The sequence below is a fragment of the Numenius arquata genome, chromosome 2 (assembly GCF_964106895.1).
Source record: "Numenius arquata chromosome 2, bNumArq3.hap1.1, whole genome shotgun sequence".
Taxonomy (NCBI): domain Eukaryota; kingdom Metazoa; phylum Chordata; class Aves; order Charadriiformes; family Scolopacidae; genus Numenius; species Numenius arquata.
Window position 1 is genome coordinate 117,506,746 of NC_133577.1, and position 15,118 is coordinate 117,521,863.

General features: G+C 39.8%; 2 protein-coding genes across 3 annotated transcripts; one reads left to right on the plus strand and one right to left on the minus strand.

Moving 5' to 3' along the window:
• Positions 1–874: 874 nt before the first annotated feature.
• EFCAB10 (EF-hand calcium binding domain 10) lies at positions 875–4,972 on the plus strand. 2 transcript variants are annotated; one of them, XM_074168253.1, is made up of 4 exons: positions 875–974; positions 1,139–1,303; positions 1,566–1,649; positions 4,926–4,972. In XM_074168253.1, exons 1-4 carry the CDS (start codon positions 875–877, stop codon positions 4,970–4,972), a joined length of 396 nt encoding a protein of 131 aa, XP_074024354.1. The 2 variants fall into 2 exon arrangements, with proteins under 2 accessions (XP_074024354.1, XP_074024355.1); XM_074168254.1 differs by lacking the exon at positions 4,926–4,972 and adding an exon at positions 2,172–2,208 and having other exon boundaries at positions 1,566–1,650.
• RINT1 (RAD50 interactor 1) lies at positions 2,822–13,450 on the minus strand. Its single transcript, XM_074168252.1, has 13 exons — positions 13,253–13,450; positions 12,863–13,104; positions 12,522–12,695; positions 12,295–12,444; positions 11,009–11,165; positions 9,661–9,771; positions 9,238–9,463; positions 8,504–8,641; positions 7,568–7,767; positions 6,161–6,375; positions 4,917–5,097; positions 4,709–4,827; positions 2,822–3,504 (listed from the first exon to the last, which is right to left on the minus strand). Exons 1-13 carry the CDS (start codon positions 13,427–13,429, stop codon positions 3,288–3,290), a joined length of 2,307 nt encoding a protein of 768 aa, XP_074024353.1. The 5' UTR covers positions 13,430–13,450; the 3' UTR covers positions 2,822–3,287.
• Between the last annotated feature and the right edge of the window lie 1,668 nt (positions 13,451–15,118).

Sequence of the window (15,118 nt, forward strand, 5' to 3'; positions counted from 1 at the left end):
TGTCTATTTTTATTTGATAGCAGAAGGTTACGTCTTTGTAGATTTGTTTGAACTTTTTCTTTTTTAGTGGGGCACTTTATATCTTTCTCGTGCTCACACTGAGTAGTACAATAAAAATGTTCTTTGATGCGTCTTCTCTGTTTGCACAGGCTATGCTGCAAAATTATTTTAAAAAGTAGCCTTTCTTACTCTTTAGTTGCTAATCATTGATTTTGCGTTATCAATCATACCAGTATTGAGCACACATGCCCACGTTCCACTAGGTGGCATCTAAACGTTTTGTAATCCCCTCACATTTACTAGGCTTAACCAAGCAAGCTCCCTTTAGCAAGGGAGTGGACGGTGCACGGGGAAAAGCGAAAGGTGTAGAATGCGTTACCGCATATGGAAGGAAATGTGGCTGAAAGTGAGAAGACTTGCATAAATGTTAAAAACAACAACGTGTGATTTACTTTCCCCATGAATTTCTGGAACTGCGGCACAAACTAGTAACTTGGCTGGAAGCGGTGATTTTTCTGTTCTAGTGCTAGCGCGATGACATCTGGGCAAATTAACTTTTGCTTCCCACTCTGCCCGTTGCAGCAGGGGCCGCGCGGTCGGTAAAGCCTCGGTAATCCCATTTATTCCGCCTGACGCCCTGAGCCGACTGACCGAGCCCTCCCGCTGGCTCTGGCCCTCCCTCCCGCCGCGCTCCCCCGCCCTTTCCGTGTGGCGTTGCCTTCCCTGAGGCCTACCCCGTGTACCAGCGGCTCCCGCTCTTCCCCAACGCTGCTCACCCTCAGCCCGGCCCGCCGGGATCACCTCAGGCGGGGCGGGGACGGTTTAACGGCCGGCGCGCGGGGGCGGGGCGCGCGCGGTCTCCCGGCAACGCGGGATGGCGGCGGGCGAGCGGGAGTGCCGAGACTACCTGGAGCGGCACCGGATCCCCGAGCTGCTCCACCGCCTCGCCGCGCTCCTCCTCTACCACCGACCCGGTGCGGCACCGCAGGGCTCGGGCAGGGCGACCTGTCTCGGCCCGGGCTGCTGTGGGGCCTCCTCCCGCCGCGACAAGGGGGGTGGGGATGATGGGGGTGTGGCGGGGAAGGGACTGTGTGGCCTTGGGTCACCCGCGGCTGTGGGCAACGTTGCTTCATTGCAGAAAGACCACGCGAGTTCCTGATCCAGGCGCTGGAAAGGGTGAAGGCTGGAAAACGGGCCGAGGGCGAGTACCCCTACCTCATGGACGAGGCCAACCTGGTCGCCATGTTCGAGTTGCTGGACGTTGTCGGGCAAGGCCACATCACAGCAGCGCAGTACAGGGAAGGTGCGTCTCGCCTGGACAGCAGGTCATGCTAATGGGCTTGTGGGTTTTTTGCATGGAACTATTAAAATGGTTTCAAAGCTAGGCATACGTATAGCTTCAAAGCATCTGCACATCTGCCGATAGACAGCCTGGTAACTTGAAAACTTAAAGTTACTTATGTTTAAGTTACGTATGTTTACCTTTTATTCTGTCTAGGCCACTTTAAGATGTAAAATTAATCTTTTCAAGACTTGCCCAGGAAATTCTTTTTCCCTAACTTTAGCTCTTAAAACTTTGGGACTGAGCACTGAAGATCTGCAGCTTGGAGATGATGTGAATATCACATTGGACATATTCAAGGAAGAAGTGTAAGTTTAATTGAATTTTTTTTTTTTTTAGGGGGGATATGCACAGAAGATACATTACTGGGATTTATTTTTTATTTAAATAGCTATATAATGAAAGGACTTCCTGGTTTAACCACTTTACTTTGCATTGCAAGATTTTAAAAGGTCAGTTACTGCCTGACCGCGCTGGGCTTGCTGTAACCTAAAGCTCGGCATTTTCCTCCACCCTCTCAGTTCCAGGATCATTTCAAAGCAGACCTCTCCGATTCCCTACCCGCAGTGCAGACAGAGGGTTATTGGGGAGCGCAGGGGTTCAGATACCGACCTAGAAATGTGAGATAGCAAAGCAACGCTGTCCTCTTTGCCAGAGGCAGCAACACACCTGTAGATGAAACAAGCTCAGAGTTGTAGTAGTTTCTCACAGTCAAGGTGTGGTTCTAGGGGCAATTTTTTGGTAACTCTTGCAATCACTGAAAGGTAACTGGAACTGATCATCCTCACTGTTATCTAACTAGAACTCTTTTTTATTTTTTCTGTCTTAGGAAGAAAAAGATGCTGGAGAGCTGGGCTGCATATTAGTTTGGGCAGTGGTCTGCTATATATATTAAAAATAGGCATCTTACTCAATTCTTCTGGTTTGTCAGCTGTGTATAGCTGATTTTTAGCAGTACTCTCTTTTTCTCATCTCCACGCTCTCCCCTCCCCTGTTTGAGCAATCAGTGAAAAGGATAAATGACAAGAACTTGTTCATGTTTACAGGGAGGGCAGAGGGATATTTTTAGAATTGCTTTTTTATTACAATTAGGTAGTTAAAAAAAACCCTCGAGATCTCTTTTACACAACTAAAATAGCGATTTGGAGTTTCCACCTTCAGCTTGTAGCTTACAGTAAGGGGTTGTCACTTGTTGGCTCATTACCATTGAATAAAATTAAGAGCTGAGCTGTTTCTTAAGTTGTTCTTTCGGCTTGTCATGTGCTGGGGGTTTTTTTAGGGACCAACTTCAGCAAGTTATGACAAATGTCCACAGGTAAAGAAAGGTGGCACTTCTCAGTAAAATGCCATTTTCAACTTACAACACAGTATTTATGCTATTTTTAAGGAGAAACTTTAAAAAAAAAAAGAGGACCCTGGTATAGCAAAGAAAAAAAATTGAGTTAGTATGAGTAAAGAAAACAAAGTGACATACTCCTTCATCTCCTCCTTCTGTGTTCTGTATATACACATTTTAATACACAACATCCATTACCTGGGGTTTAGAGATGTAAAACATCTGTGTTTACATGAAGCTAGACCAGTGCAGAAGGAAGAGTTGTCCATATTGTACACAGGTGTATTTACACTGTAAATGTTCCTTGGAATGATGTTACAGCGCACAACACCGACAAGGCAGACATATTCATTAGAGATTAAGACAGTTTTAGCTTCTAAATGCAATGGCAAGGTGGCCAAGGAAAATAAGATCTGTGCAGCTTGAAACCAAGCCAGGAGCATTTTGCAATTTTTTTTGAAACTGTATACAGTAAGGCATAAGATTAGACTAAATCAGTCATTCAGCATACAGATTGGAAAAAAAATAAGTATATTACAACATATTAGCTTTGCTTTTGTTTGAAATCAGTAATCTAGACCAAGTTATGCAGCATTTCTAAAGAAGTCTTTATTTTCCTGTATTTGGCCAACTAGCTCTCAAATTGAGAAGAATCTCAACATCTTTTTGAGCTAATTTATAAATGCCAAGTTCATTTAGTGCTGCTGTTGCAGATGGCTGGTTTGGCTTTAATGTTGGTTCATTTTCTGAAGCTGACTGTAGTACATCCTTCAGAAGCAAGGCAGAGCCAACATTCAGGTTCAGGATAATGCAGGCCTCTTTTATGCTAGAGGAAAAAGTTGTATGAATCAGTATGAGAAGCACCCATGAGACACACTTAATTTTGTGCACACAGTGACTAACAAAAAAAAACCTTCATGGACTTCTGAAAAGGATCAGAACTATTGCACTGTAAAGTACTGCTTTAGATCAAAGGAAATGCTATACTTGTTCTTACTATCTAAGCCTTTTCCGTTATGGATGTGTATTCCATAAGCAACCCAGTGCTCGGCCTGGTTTTTGCTTCTTAAAGTTTTTCCACCGGTATTAAAAACACAGAATAGAATTTACCACTTAATCTGTCTAGCTTTCCCTAACTACATTTTCCCCTAAGATAACTAGAAAATTCTTATTCAGTATATTTTACGAGCACAGTTTAACAGACAGTTGCTAGAATGTGAACATTATCCCTAATATCATTAGGAACAAACAGATACCCTGTCTTTGTCACATTGTTTCTAGTCTAGATATGTTAGATAGCCATATTGATAGCCATCGTGCATTATTTTTTTTATGGTTCCTTTGCGCATCTGTGTCCTCTTAATTTGTATGTATCAATTATCTTTATGACAGTGACGTGTTCAAAAAAACCTTAAACCTGAAGATGCTACGTCAATATTCCAATTTAAAAATGCCAATATATAATCTTTGTCTTCAAGTGTTCAAGACTGAATGCCATGCTCCACAGTAATTTAAAAATATGATGATTTCTACCCCAATTATGTTAGGATTTTAGCACTGGACTCTTTAGAAGACTATTTGAAAAAGACTAACCACAGAGAAAGCAGCTTCTCATCAATGAAAGCAACTAGGCTGCTATGCAAGGCAATTCTGAGTGGGAACTGAGTTTAAAGTAGTCTTTCTTCTAAGAACAAAGAAAGTTTATTGTGTTGTAACTGTATTTTTGAGTAGTTTCTTTGGCCCCAGTTTCAGAAGTCTGTGCTACTTATATTCCTTCCGTAATTTAATTTATCTAGACATCCTGACTGCACAAAATGTCCCAGAACACACGCCCCAGTCTGCTGCTATCTGAGTACACGCTGCGGAATCAAAACTTTCCTAGTTGTAAATATTGGAAGCATAAATGAGCCGCATATTTTAAGTGTGGATCAAAACTAACTGTGAAAAAGTCTTGGTGATAAGTAAAACACATCTATTCATCTGGACGCTCACTTTTGAAATACCAAAAGATCAGAAGTTTGCCTACTTACTGCTTGAAGTAGTTTTCCGGCCTCTTGCAGTAGTGTGAAAACAAAGGGAACAGATTTCTACTCATGTCAAACTGGAGTTGTGCTGCTCCTCCTTCATTGAAATGATTTGCCATAATTATCTACAAAGACAGAGGTGCATCTGCTGTTTAGGCCCGTCACCAACACCTACGCTGCATTATTGCATAGGTCACGTTTTTCTGATACCTACTTCCTGATATATGTATGAATCCACTTTCTCTGCAAGCATTTGCCAGAAGATTTTGAACAGCGAGTGACAGAGCTGCTGCTCCAGTTGTAGCAAGCGGTCTCGTAGGGTCAACAACATTGGGCAAGCTGTGCTTGATAAAGACATTACTGCTTGCTCCGCTTGAGATGGTAAAGATAACCACCTGAAAGAAATTATCACACTGAAGTCATTATAGTGAAATTATTCATATTACAATAACTGAAGTTAAAATTATCCTTTAAAAAAAAATCTTGCCCATTTACCATGGCTCAGAGAGAGTTGTCCTTTCCCATTTCAAATCTAAAAGCAGTCTAATGTATGTTTAAATTTCATTTAATATTAAACTCATGCTTTAGTTACAGATCTCTGAACACGCCATTCAAAGAAACCCCATCTAATCTAAAAAAAAAATAAATAAATCACTGAGTAGTTGTATTCTTTCCATGAAGTAATTCAGAAATCCTACTCTGGAGCTAACATTGAAGAAGCCCTATGAGTCTGTGAAGACAGAACAGTCATTACAGGCCATTTCACATTAACTCTTTAATACTACTATGAAGAAAGTAATTTTTGTCCAAACTAGAGCGATCCAGAATTCTTATAGAATCATAGAATTGTCTAGGTTGGAAGGGACCTTTAAGATCATCTAGTCCAACCATCAACCTAACTCTGATAAAAACACATCACTAAACCATGTCACTAAGCACTATGTCAACCTGTCTTTTAAATACCTCCAGGGATGGTGCCTCAACCACTTCCCTGGGCAGCCCATTCCAATGCTTAATAACCCTTTCAGTGTAAAAATTTTTCCTGATATCTCATCTGAACCTCCCCTGGCACAACTTGAGGCCATTTCCTCTTGTCCTATCACCTATGACTTGGGAGAGGAGATCCCCAATCTCTACAATCCCCGCCTCTCTACAACCTCCTTTCAGGTAGTTATAGAGAGCAATAAGGTCTCCCCTCAGCCACCTTTTCAGGATTTTTAAATCTTCCCAGGATTTTTAAGATAATGCCCCCACTGATTGTGGAACTCCTTTAGAAAACGTAACATTAAAATAGTCTTTAAGTAATTGTTCAGACAATTTTCCAAAACTTACTACCCTGTGCCATTTCTATTCAGGAAAATAATTTTGCCTCTTAGCTACTCCTACCTTTATTTACCTCCATATTTTTAACAGGAAATAATACTGTAATAGAGGAGGAGGGTAAGCGGACAGAATCACCTCTCTTTTTTGTACAGCTTTGCAGCATCTTTCACCTCTCTGAAGACATGATCCACTTGACGAGTCAGCATGTCATGTTTCAGACGTTCCAGTAGGTTAATCATTTCATCAAAGACAGAACTCTCCATGGAGGCCAGCTGCCCCAACTGTAGTTTACTGACACTCTCGCTCTCTGCACAAACCTCCAGCTCTGCCTGCTGTAGCTGCAAGAAGAACTAGAGAAACAAAACCAGGTATGAACAATACAAAAAACAATCTTACCATCCGAACTTTTCATCAGTACTTTAATAGGCACGGTTCTAGAAAACACACTCCTGACACAGTTATAAACTTAAAATTTTAAGATTTTAAAAACATTTTCTGTCTTGATTTAGTGACAAACAAAACACAGTGCTTTAATCCTAGTTTCAGATGCAACAGCAGATAGGTAATGGGAATAGATCTAGAGAAATATTAAAAAAATATTTTAAGATTGACAGCAGAATGCTTAAAGAAAACCCTGTGATTTTGAGCTTTTTAGCATTTGCAAAAATAAATCAGAATCTTTAATTGCAATTTGTTTTAGAAATAATTATTCATTAAATCATAAATTTGCTGGCCTGATAATGTCAAGAAAATGGATCGAGGTTAATGTGACACAGTGGTAGTAACTTGTTGGTTTTGCTTTCAAGCAGACCAATATGTAGAGACAGCTCTACAACACGAGGGCTGCTGCCCTATCAAGTTATGATTATCCTCTGCTACAGTAACAGTTTCCTGTGAAGACAAAACGGATTTGGAGGCTGCCCATCTCATACACAATACCTATTTCTACACACTTGAGGTGTAATAGTTTTTTTTTACCTTTTGTACCAATAATCATAGAAAAGTCGAAATGTTACAGAATAACTATGCTGCCATCAGGCTATTATATAGCAAAATAATTAATTTCCAGTTCCCAGTTATCAGCGGGCAGCCTTTCTGAGCAACACCTAACTGTGTTGCAATGCAGATCCCCAGGGTGAATCCATTTAAGCCAGCCTGCCATGGCAGTAGTTCAAACATCATGCACACGCTACTGCACGCACTTCAACATCGCTGCTGTTAACACTGGCTCCAAAATCAACTCATTAATTTTTTTACAATACAAAGCACATAAAGATGACTACTTTTTTGTCTGTTCAGATTATTCCATCCTCCGGGCTCTCTTTGTATTTCTCTAGAAAGTTTATAATTAATACATCTTAGATCTCAAACAATAATCCTTATTTATACATCTTTTATTAAATCTGAATTTGTATCTCATTCTATTTTTTCAGTAATTAATTGTTTTGAATACACTTAGATAAGCAGTGCTGAAAATAAAATGTTTGTTATGAAACAAACATCCAACTTCCATTTTTTAATTTTAATAAAATAACTACTTACTACATTGTCAGCCCAGTCCGCCAACACTGTTGCTATATAGTTAACAGCATTAAGGATTGCACAGTATCGGAATCCTAAGGAAGCTCTAGTCTCTTCCTTCATTACTTGAGTTAATCGTATCCTGAAATCATCAACTAACTCCTTCTGCAGGCCCAGGAACTGTAGTTTTCTGGAAGCTGTTGGAAGATTCTTATACCTGTCTGGAGAGACATTAATAAAATGTTTTAGGTTTTCCAACACTGAATAAAAGCTTTTCAAAAAGAAACATTACAGTCATCTTACTACAAAACCATAGGCCTGTGAGAACATCATATAGTATTTAAAACAGCTGACATACTTTAACAATTTCAGGGAAACTATTCAATGGAAAAAGCTAAACACGTAGAGAAACTACATTCTTTCCCCTCCTGATTCCACTAGCATTTTCTAATACTTTAAGCAATATGTGATTATACCACACCACCCAGTGTGGCCTCTAAAGCATACTCACACAGAGTAAGATAAAGCCACTGAATATGCAATTAAGTGTCTCCTGAAAACTTACTTGTTCTTATATTCTGTTCCAAGAAAGCAGATGTTACTTAATAGCTTCTAAATTGTCACAAAGTCAAAAGGAATTGTAGGATTTTTTTATTACTGCATTATAACATATTATATTCTCTAAAGTATGAGTGAGTTTTAATATGCTAAATATCAAATGTTTTTTTTTAATTATTATTTTGTAAACATGTCACTAGCACAAGATTATTCATGCTTGAGTTAGCATCCAAAATACAAAATGAATAGGAAAGCTTTTATTAATGTTGTGAAGTTGTGATGTTTGCAGTTTATTTGGTGACTACCTCTGACAATGGATACTTAGTAAAGAAATCTGTTAGCTGAAGTTTTTTTACTATTCATTAAAAAAAAGAGCAATGGCCATAGATTAATAATTACCTGTTATAACTAACAACAGAGTCATGAAAGTTTCAGCACAGTCTGGGACTTTCATTTCATCTACATCAGTGATATCTTTGTATTGCGATATCCACGCAGCCTCTGATGAAAGCATAGAGTCCATTTTCTGAAGAGCAACTGAGACACACAAAAACTTGTAAATTGTTTAAGTTTTTAATAAAAAAAAAAGTCTAACAAACCCCCCTCTAAAATATAGAGACATAAAAGCCTTATCTCTCTTAAGTCACATTTTACATTTTCAAGTTATAAAAAATACTGATGACTGGCTTCATACAAAACCAGCTTTAACGTATCTGCATTTGCAACGCAGTTAACAGCTGTATCACAGTTGACTGGGGGGGTTGCTTTATTTTTTAATAGTTGACTTGCTCCTTTCCAATGTATTTCCTCTTCATTTCTCAAAAGTTAATACCCTTCCCCTACTTCAATTTAAAGTCTTATCTGCACACATATAAATGCAATGTTTATTTAAAAATAAGTGTACTGGATTCCATACAGCTTAGGGGCAAGACTCCTACAAACTCCAGAAGCACTATTAGAGTCTAACCACTTTTTAGTCAAAAAAGTCACAGAGTATAAAAACATGTATGTCTTACATGTGAGCCCTGTCCAAGTGCCTTACTCTATTTGAGAAGGCTATTTGTGCAAGTACACACGTACTTTCTTTCTGATTGTGCAATACAGAGGCCAACAAAATCCAACTGAAGTCTTACATTTTTTTTCCACTGTTAGCCACCTCTGGAAGCAGGATTCTTCTGACAGAATGTGCATACAACTGGGAAAGCTGCTGAGATAACCATGAACGCTGTATAACTCTCTCTCAAATAGAAGTACCTCATCCACAAGGTGACAAAAGAGTGTATCATCATACAATAGGCACGGAATGTCCGCAGCCAGCTTCTCCAAAATCAGCATTACTAGTCCACGAGAGAATTCAAGCTTTTGAAAGAAAAAAGGTGAATAAAATGTCAGAGATAGGAAATAATAACAAGAGCAAACATGTACATAACAAACTGCTACTACACTGAGTTAAGTCTCACCACATACGTAGTGAAATCAGTGGAAGTGGGCTTGTACAAATATCTATCACAAGTTGACTTACATATTCATATATATAAAACCATGGAAGTGCTTACCCCAGCATTCACTGAAGATCCTGCCTTGTCCAGTATTGGCTGGATTTTTTCATCGAGGAACTTTGCATGATTTCCAATCCACATAAGTACTTGTGTTAAATACCACTCAGGCTTATTTAAAAAAAGAAAAGCAAATATTAAATGTATCCAAACTACATTTATGCAAGTGCTACTAATATTTTAAGACAAGCTTCTAAAAATACCAGCCTCTTTCCCTGCCTTCTCTTGATCTCATATCACGTGTCTCTCACTGTGTTTTACTTAGTTTTGATTTTCATAAAAGCAGTATCAGAGAAGTATTTCTGTATTTGTATTGTCTTAAATGCACCGATTATTCTGTTTCTTCTCAAGCAAAAGCTCCATTTTTATCTCCTCCTTCTCTACGCCTGTCTCACTCATGAGGTCCTCTTTTCTGCTTCTCGTTCTTCTGTGTGGTCTTTATTTCTTTATTTCTCAGCACGGCAAGAAGGATGCACTCCTAAGAAAACTCTTCCCACTGTTCAGATTATAATGCCTTTAAGCTTTTTCACTTTCCACACCTAAAAACATGGTATGACAAATGCTTCTTTCAATGTTAGTTCAAGTGGAAGCAGTTTGTCTTCCTTACTCCCAATAGCCAAAGAACTTTCTGTTGAACTGCATTCACATTATCCACATTTTGTGTGTCTGTTTCTCATTTCTGTATTAATTTTCACTTGTCTACTGAATTGCATCACCTTTTTTTTTTTTTTTTGACACTCCCTCTCCAACTTGCCAAGATCATTGTGAATGACCTCTGAGCCTGTCCTCTGAAATACTTGTAATCCCTTTCAGGCTGATGTCTTTCAAATATTTCACAACGTATTTTCTTTATTCCATTATCCAAGTTACTCTTAAAAAAAGAAAAAAAACAAACCAAACCAAAAAACTCAAGCCAAATTTGAGCAAGGCCCTGCTGGAATACCTTTCTGAGCTGACACTAGATTACCTGTAAACTTTTCTTCACAAGTGTTTTAGAAAAACAGTTGTTCACCTATTATTGTTCACAAATTTCATCTCTTGAACATAATTTTCTCATTTGGTTATGAAATAATTTTGTTCATGTCTAAAAAAAACACTCTTCCCCACTAATATAGGTAACATTATTTTAAAAAGCCCTGTAGTAACAACTATCGAGATCACAAATATATTTACATTTACCCAAGACTGTCAACACAAGCACAGACTTGTGCAACTAAACCGTTACAACACAGCTCTGAAACTGCTTCAGATGCATTACAGCAGCATCAATGCACTGAAACCTCTTCCAGTGATAACTCTCAGATAAAAATCCTCAGTCTTTGAAAATAATTCATACAAAACCCCATACCTTGTTTAAAACATTGGTTTGTTTATTTCCAGTGAAATGATACTTGAATCTTTTCTGAAGAGGATTCAGCATGATCTGTATCGGAAGGATAATGGGTGGCGACGGGGGTAAAGAGTACTTTTCTGGCAATTGTTTAGGTTTGCTTAATAGCTCATCTCTAAGTTTGACAGTTAAGGACAAATTTAAGTGTTGAATTCTCCCAATATCATTTTAGTAGAACAGGTTTATAAAAACAAATGTTTTTCAGTTTTACCTCATTGGCTGAAGGAAGTATTATGCAATCAATACAAACTCCTCAAACATGAAGGATAGTCAAAATATTTAATATTACTCAGGCTGCTAAGGATTATTTTTCCAATGACAATACAAGTCACTTAAGTCAGTTTGATTTAGGAAATTCGTATCATTAAAAAAAGAACACAAAAAGCCACCATTATCAGTACCAAACAAAGGGGCTGTCCAAGAGACACACTTATTTGTATTTGTTAAAGGAGAATAAAAGACTCATGAGATTAATAAATGCAATACATGATTTCCCATTTTCACATAACTGATCTAAGTGAACCAGTCTGCCAGAACAAAACTGCTACTAACTCAGGGTTGTGTATCTTCCTGCTCCACAATAAAAAAAAAAAAAAAAAAAAAAAAAAAAAAGGCAGCCACACACCAGGAAAAATTGTTTGGTTGAGCTTTAGCTGTGATTTAATTCACAAAAAAAAAAAAAAAAAAAAAAAAAAGGAACAGGATGAGCAGCAGTGCCTTCTGATTAACCTCAAAGGCAAACTACTATCATTGCACAATGACAATTCTTCTGTAGTCTCCCATTTTTTGCAAAGTCTCCTTCCAAGACACACATCTTTAGTTTTCCCTCTTTTCCTTCTGAGATGGGACATATTGAAGTGATTAAGGCTGATTTCAAGTAAGGCTACGAAAGGAAAAGTATTAACTGTGTAAAATAAAATATATATCACCATTTATTAACAGGAGTAATCCTGCTTCAACATGTAAGACCTGACCCTCATGAAACCTGAACTGTCTGCTACCAGGAGAGCGCTAGATCTGATGACTTGGAGTTACAATGTTGCTACTGCCAAAAAGGACAACTTTGGCACCTGGCATTTTCTGAATAAAGAAACCCAAAAAGCATTCTAATATTAATACAGAGTAACATAAACTCAATCTTCTGACTTTAGAGAGAACAAAATTTTAAATATTCTCCTTGAGAATGTGCATCTCTGACATTTATTACTCTCACTAAAATACATCATAACTATTTAAAAGGATACGAGGTTTGCAACTTCAGAAGCTGACAAAACAACATCTCCAAATTGCTGTATACGTCAGGAGCGCTGGCTGGGGTTGCAAGGCCAAACGCCTGAGACTGCGGCGGCCCCACAAATGGCCAGCGGAGTTGGGTTAATACCTCTTCAAAGTCACTGCAACACAAAATAAGCACTTCAACACAAACTTATACTACAACTCAAAGACGAGAGAGTGACGCTGCATCCCTTACCTCGACAATTTGTCCTTAAGAATTTTATGCCAGAATTTAACAGTGGATCTTACAAAAGCCAGAAGATGAGAACAAGACGATTCCTGAAGTTTAATATCGAGTTCTGCCATGAATGCTAGAGTACTGGCTGCCTCTGGAACATTGTTGGTCATCAGATATTGCTGAATGCTATCACTATAAAATACAAGAAAAGTCAAGGCCAAAAATTCGTTAAAGGTAACAGAAAAGAATCATTTGTATATTGAAAAATGAAGATAGAAATTCTCAAATGTAAAACATTTTAATGATGGGACAAACTGGGTTACCAGTCTCAGAACAGCTATCTAGTACTCAAACTTTACCTTAACTCTTCTATTCGTGAAATCCATTTAAGATAGGCCAGGTGTCGTTCAATCTCTTCTACTTGACTAATCAGTACATCAAGATCCTCCATCCACGGCTGAGCCTTCAGTAAGTGGCTATTGATTGAATCAGATAGAAGAGTTTCTTCCTCTAGAAGCAGACTCAGAGACTTTTTAGAATCTTCTGCATTCTTTAAGGCATTCTGAATTCTTTTAGGGACTTCTGATGAAACTGTGAGTACCTACGTTCACAGAAAAGTATGAAATCTGACATGAAAACACTGCACTACGTAGAGTAGTACCATTTGAGATAATAATACAGTGCTTTACTATAGTTAAATATACTTGATCAGTCATACAGTGTATTCAGAAGGAAAAAAAGATGCTTACCTGTTCTTCTAATTGTTTTTTATTTTCAGATAGCTTATCAATAAGGTTGTCTAGCTTCCTCAGAGAATCATAGTCATTTCCAACTTCTCTTTCCACAAATTCAGAAACATAGTATGGGATATCACAATGATCTAGATCTCTAGTGACTTCTTTCTTTTTAACAGCAACGGTTGCCATGTTTTCTTTCTCTGCAATACTGATTATACAATTTTGAATTAGTCACCACTAAGACAGCACAAACAACTATTGATCTATTGAGGACACAAAACTCCATGAAAAGCTGGGCAGTTCAATTTAAATTGAAACTTGAATAAGACATTCTATAAACATACTGCTTTAAGTGATACAATTTGCCGGCAGAAGTCTTAGCTGAGATACAATAAACTTCACTTACGCATCCAACCGGTGTTTATCACACATTAATTACTGAAGACAAATATGCCTGTTAATTTCTTCCTTCCCCAAAAGTGTGAATTTTATTAAAAACAGTTCAATGTATATCTAGTTTCTAGTTATGTAATACAGAAAACAATAAAAAATACTGGGAAAATACTTTTGCAAAATACAAGGGAAGATAACAATATTCCATTTACCTTTTCATACAGTTTAGGATGTTCCAGAGATATCAATTGACAACCGATGTATTATTAGCAAAAGTATCCACTCAGGTCTTGCAATGATTTGCAAAGTAAAAGCATCACTAAAACGTTTATAAGAAAACCCACACAGTGTAACAGAAGAGGCACTTGCTGATCCACACATTTGGCAGCAGCCAGAGAAAAACAGTTGAAACTGAGAGGAAAATCACATGCAGTGCAACAAAAGAAAGTAACAAGTGTTTGGCTAGTTCAATTCTCGACTTTTTAATATCACTTTCAAAACAGTATTTAAAAATGAAATTTGTACACCTCTACTTTATCTGCTACAAGCTTTAGTTAAGCGAAAGCTCCTATTAAATAGACAAGAGGAAAGAACGAGAAAATGGTGCAACTGATGAGCCAAAGTTGGACAAGCAACAGAGAGCACCGGGAAGAAACTGGGAAACCACGTGTGTTGCTGAGGAGGAAGTGAATAAAGACAACAGAGTAGTAACAAGCACCACGCTGTTTGCAGCAATGAAAACAATACCGCAGAAGACTAGTAACCAAGGCCGCGCTCTTTTATGACTAGAGGAGCGGGACAGAGGCGAGAGGGACAGGAGAGCATCCTCCAGCTACCTCCCTGCTCAAGGCACGCAGCTCTGCACCCACCTTCACCAGAGGGCCAGCCCGTTTCAAGGCGCGTTAGCAGGCCCGGTGGGCCCCGGGGAGGCTCTGGGCGAGACCCCCTGCCGCCCAGGGCCCAGGCCACCAAGCAGCCCCTTTGCCCGCCAGCCGCTAACGCCTCGGCGTTCCTCGTTCCAGTCTCCCGGCAGACAGGCCAGGGTTTCCCCCCCGCCCCGGAGGCCCGCTACCCGCCAGAGGAACCGCTGCTGGGTTGGGGCTCCTGCGGGGACCAGGTCCCCTCAGCGCCAGGCGGGCCGGGCCCTGCTGACAGGCTGGGTGGGTGGGGGCCTGACACACTGCACCGCCCCTGCCGCGTCAGCAGCCCCGCGGCCGGCGGGTCACGTGGGCGCAGCGCGCATGCGCACTGCCCGTCCCCGCCCTCCGCCCGCAGCGCGCATGCGCCGGACCGGCACCGGCCGCCTGGTCCCCGGGGTCCGCAGGCGCCTCACATCGCCCCCTGGGGCCGGGCCAGTCGGCGGCCGGCTTTTGGGAAGGCCGGGCTGGAGGAGCAGCTGATTTCCTGTGGAAAGTGCAGCCTCGCTGGTTCAGGATCCTCCACCGCTCCGTGCTGCTCGGGCCGCCTCCTCGCCTGAGGTACTTC

Bases quoted from the DNA above. Each gene is read 5' to 3' on its own strand.
- EFCAB10 (XM_074168253.1), top strand. From the start codon at position 875: ATGGCGGCGGGCGAGCGGGAGTGCCGAGACTACCTGGAGCGGCACCGG. The intron at 1,304-1,565 runs GTGCGTCTCGCC...CCCTAACTTTAG, and splicing joins AGCAGCGCAGTACAGGGAAG to CTCTTAAAACTTTGGGACTG. The intron at 1,650-4,925 runs TGTAAGTTTAAT...TACTTCCTGATA, and splicing joins GGACATATTCAAGGAAGAAG to TATGTATGAATCCACTTTCT.
- RINT1 (XM_074168252.1), bottom strand. From the start codon at position 13,429: ATGGCAACCGTTGCTGTTAAAAAGAAAGAAGTCACTAGAGATCTAGAT. The intron at 8,642-9,237 runs GTAAGACTTCAG...TGTGTGTCTCAG, and splicing joins GCTAACAGTGGAAAAAAAAT to TTGCTCTTCAGAAAATGGAC. The intron at 4,828-4,916 runs GTAGGTATCAGA...CTGTCTTTGTAG, and splicing joins ATTCATACATATATCAGGAA to ATAATTATGGCAAATCATTT.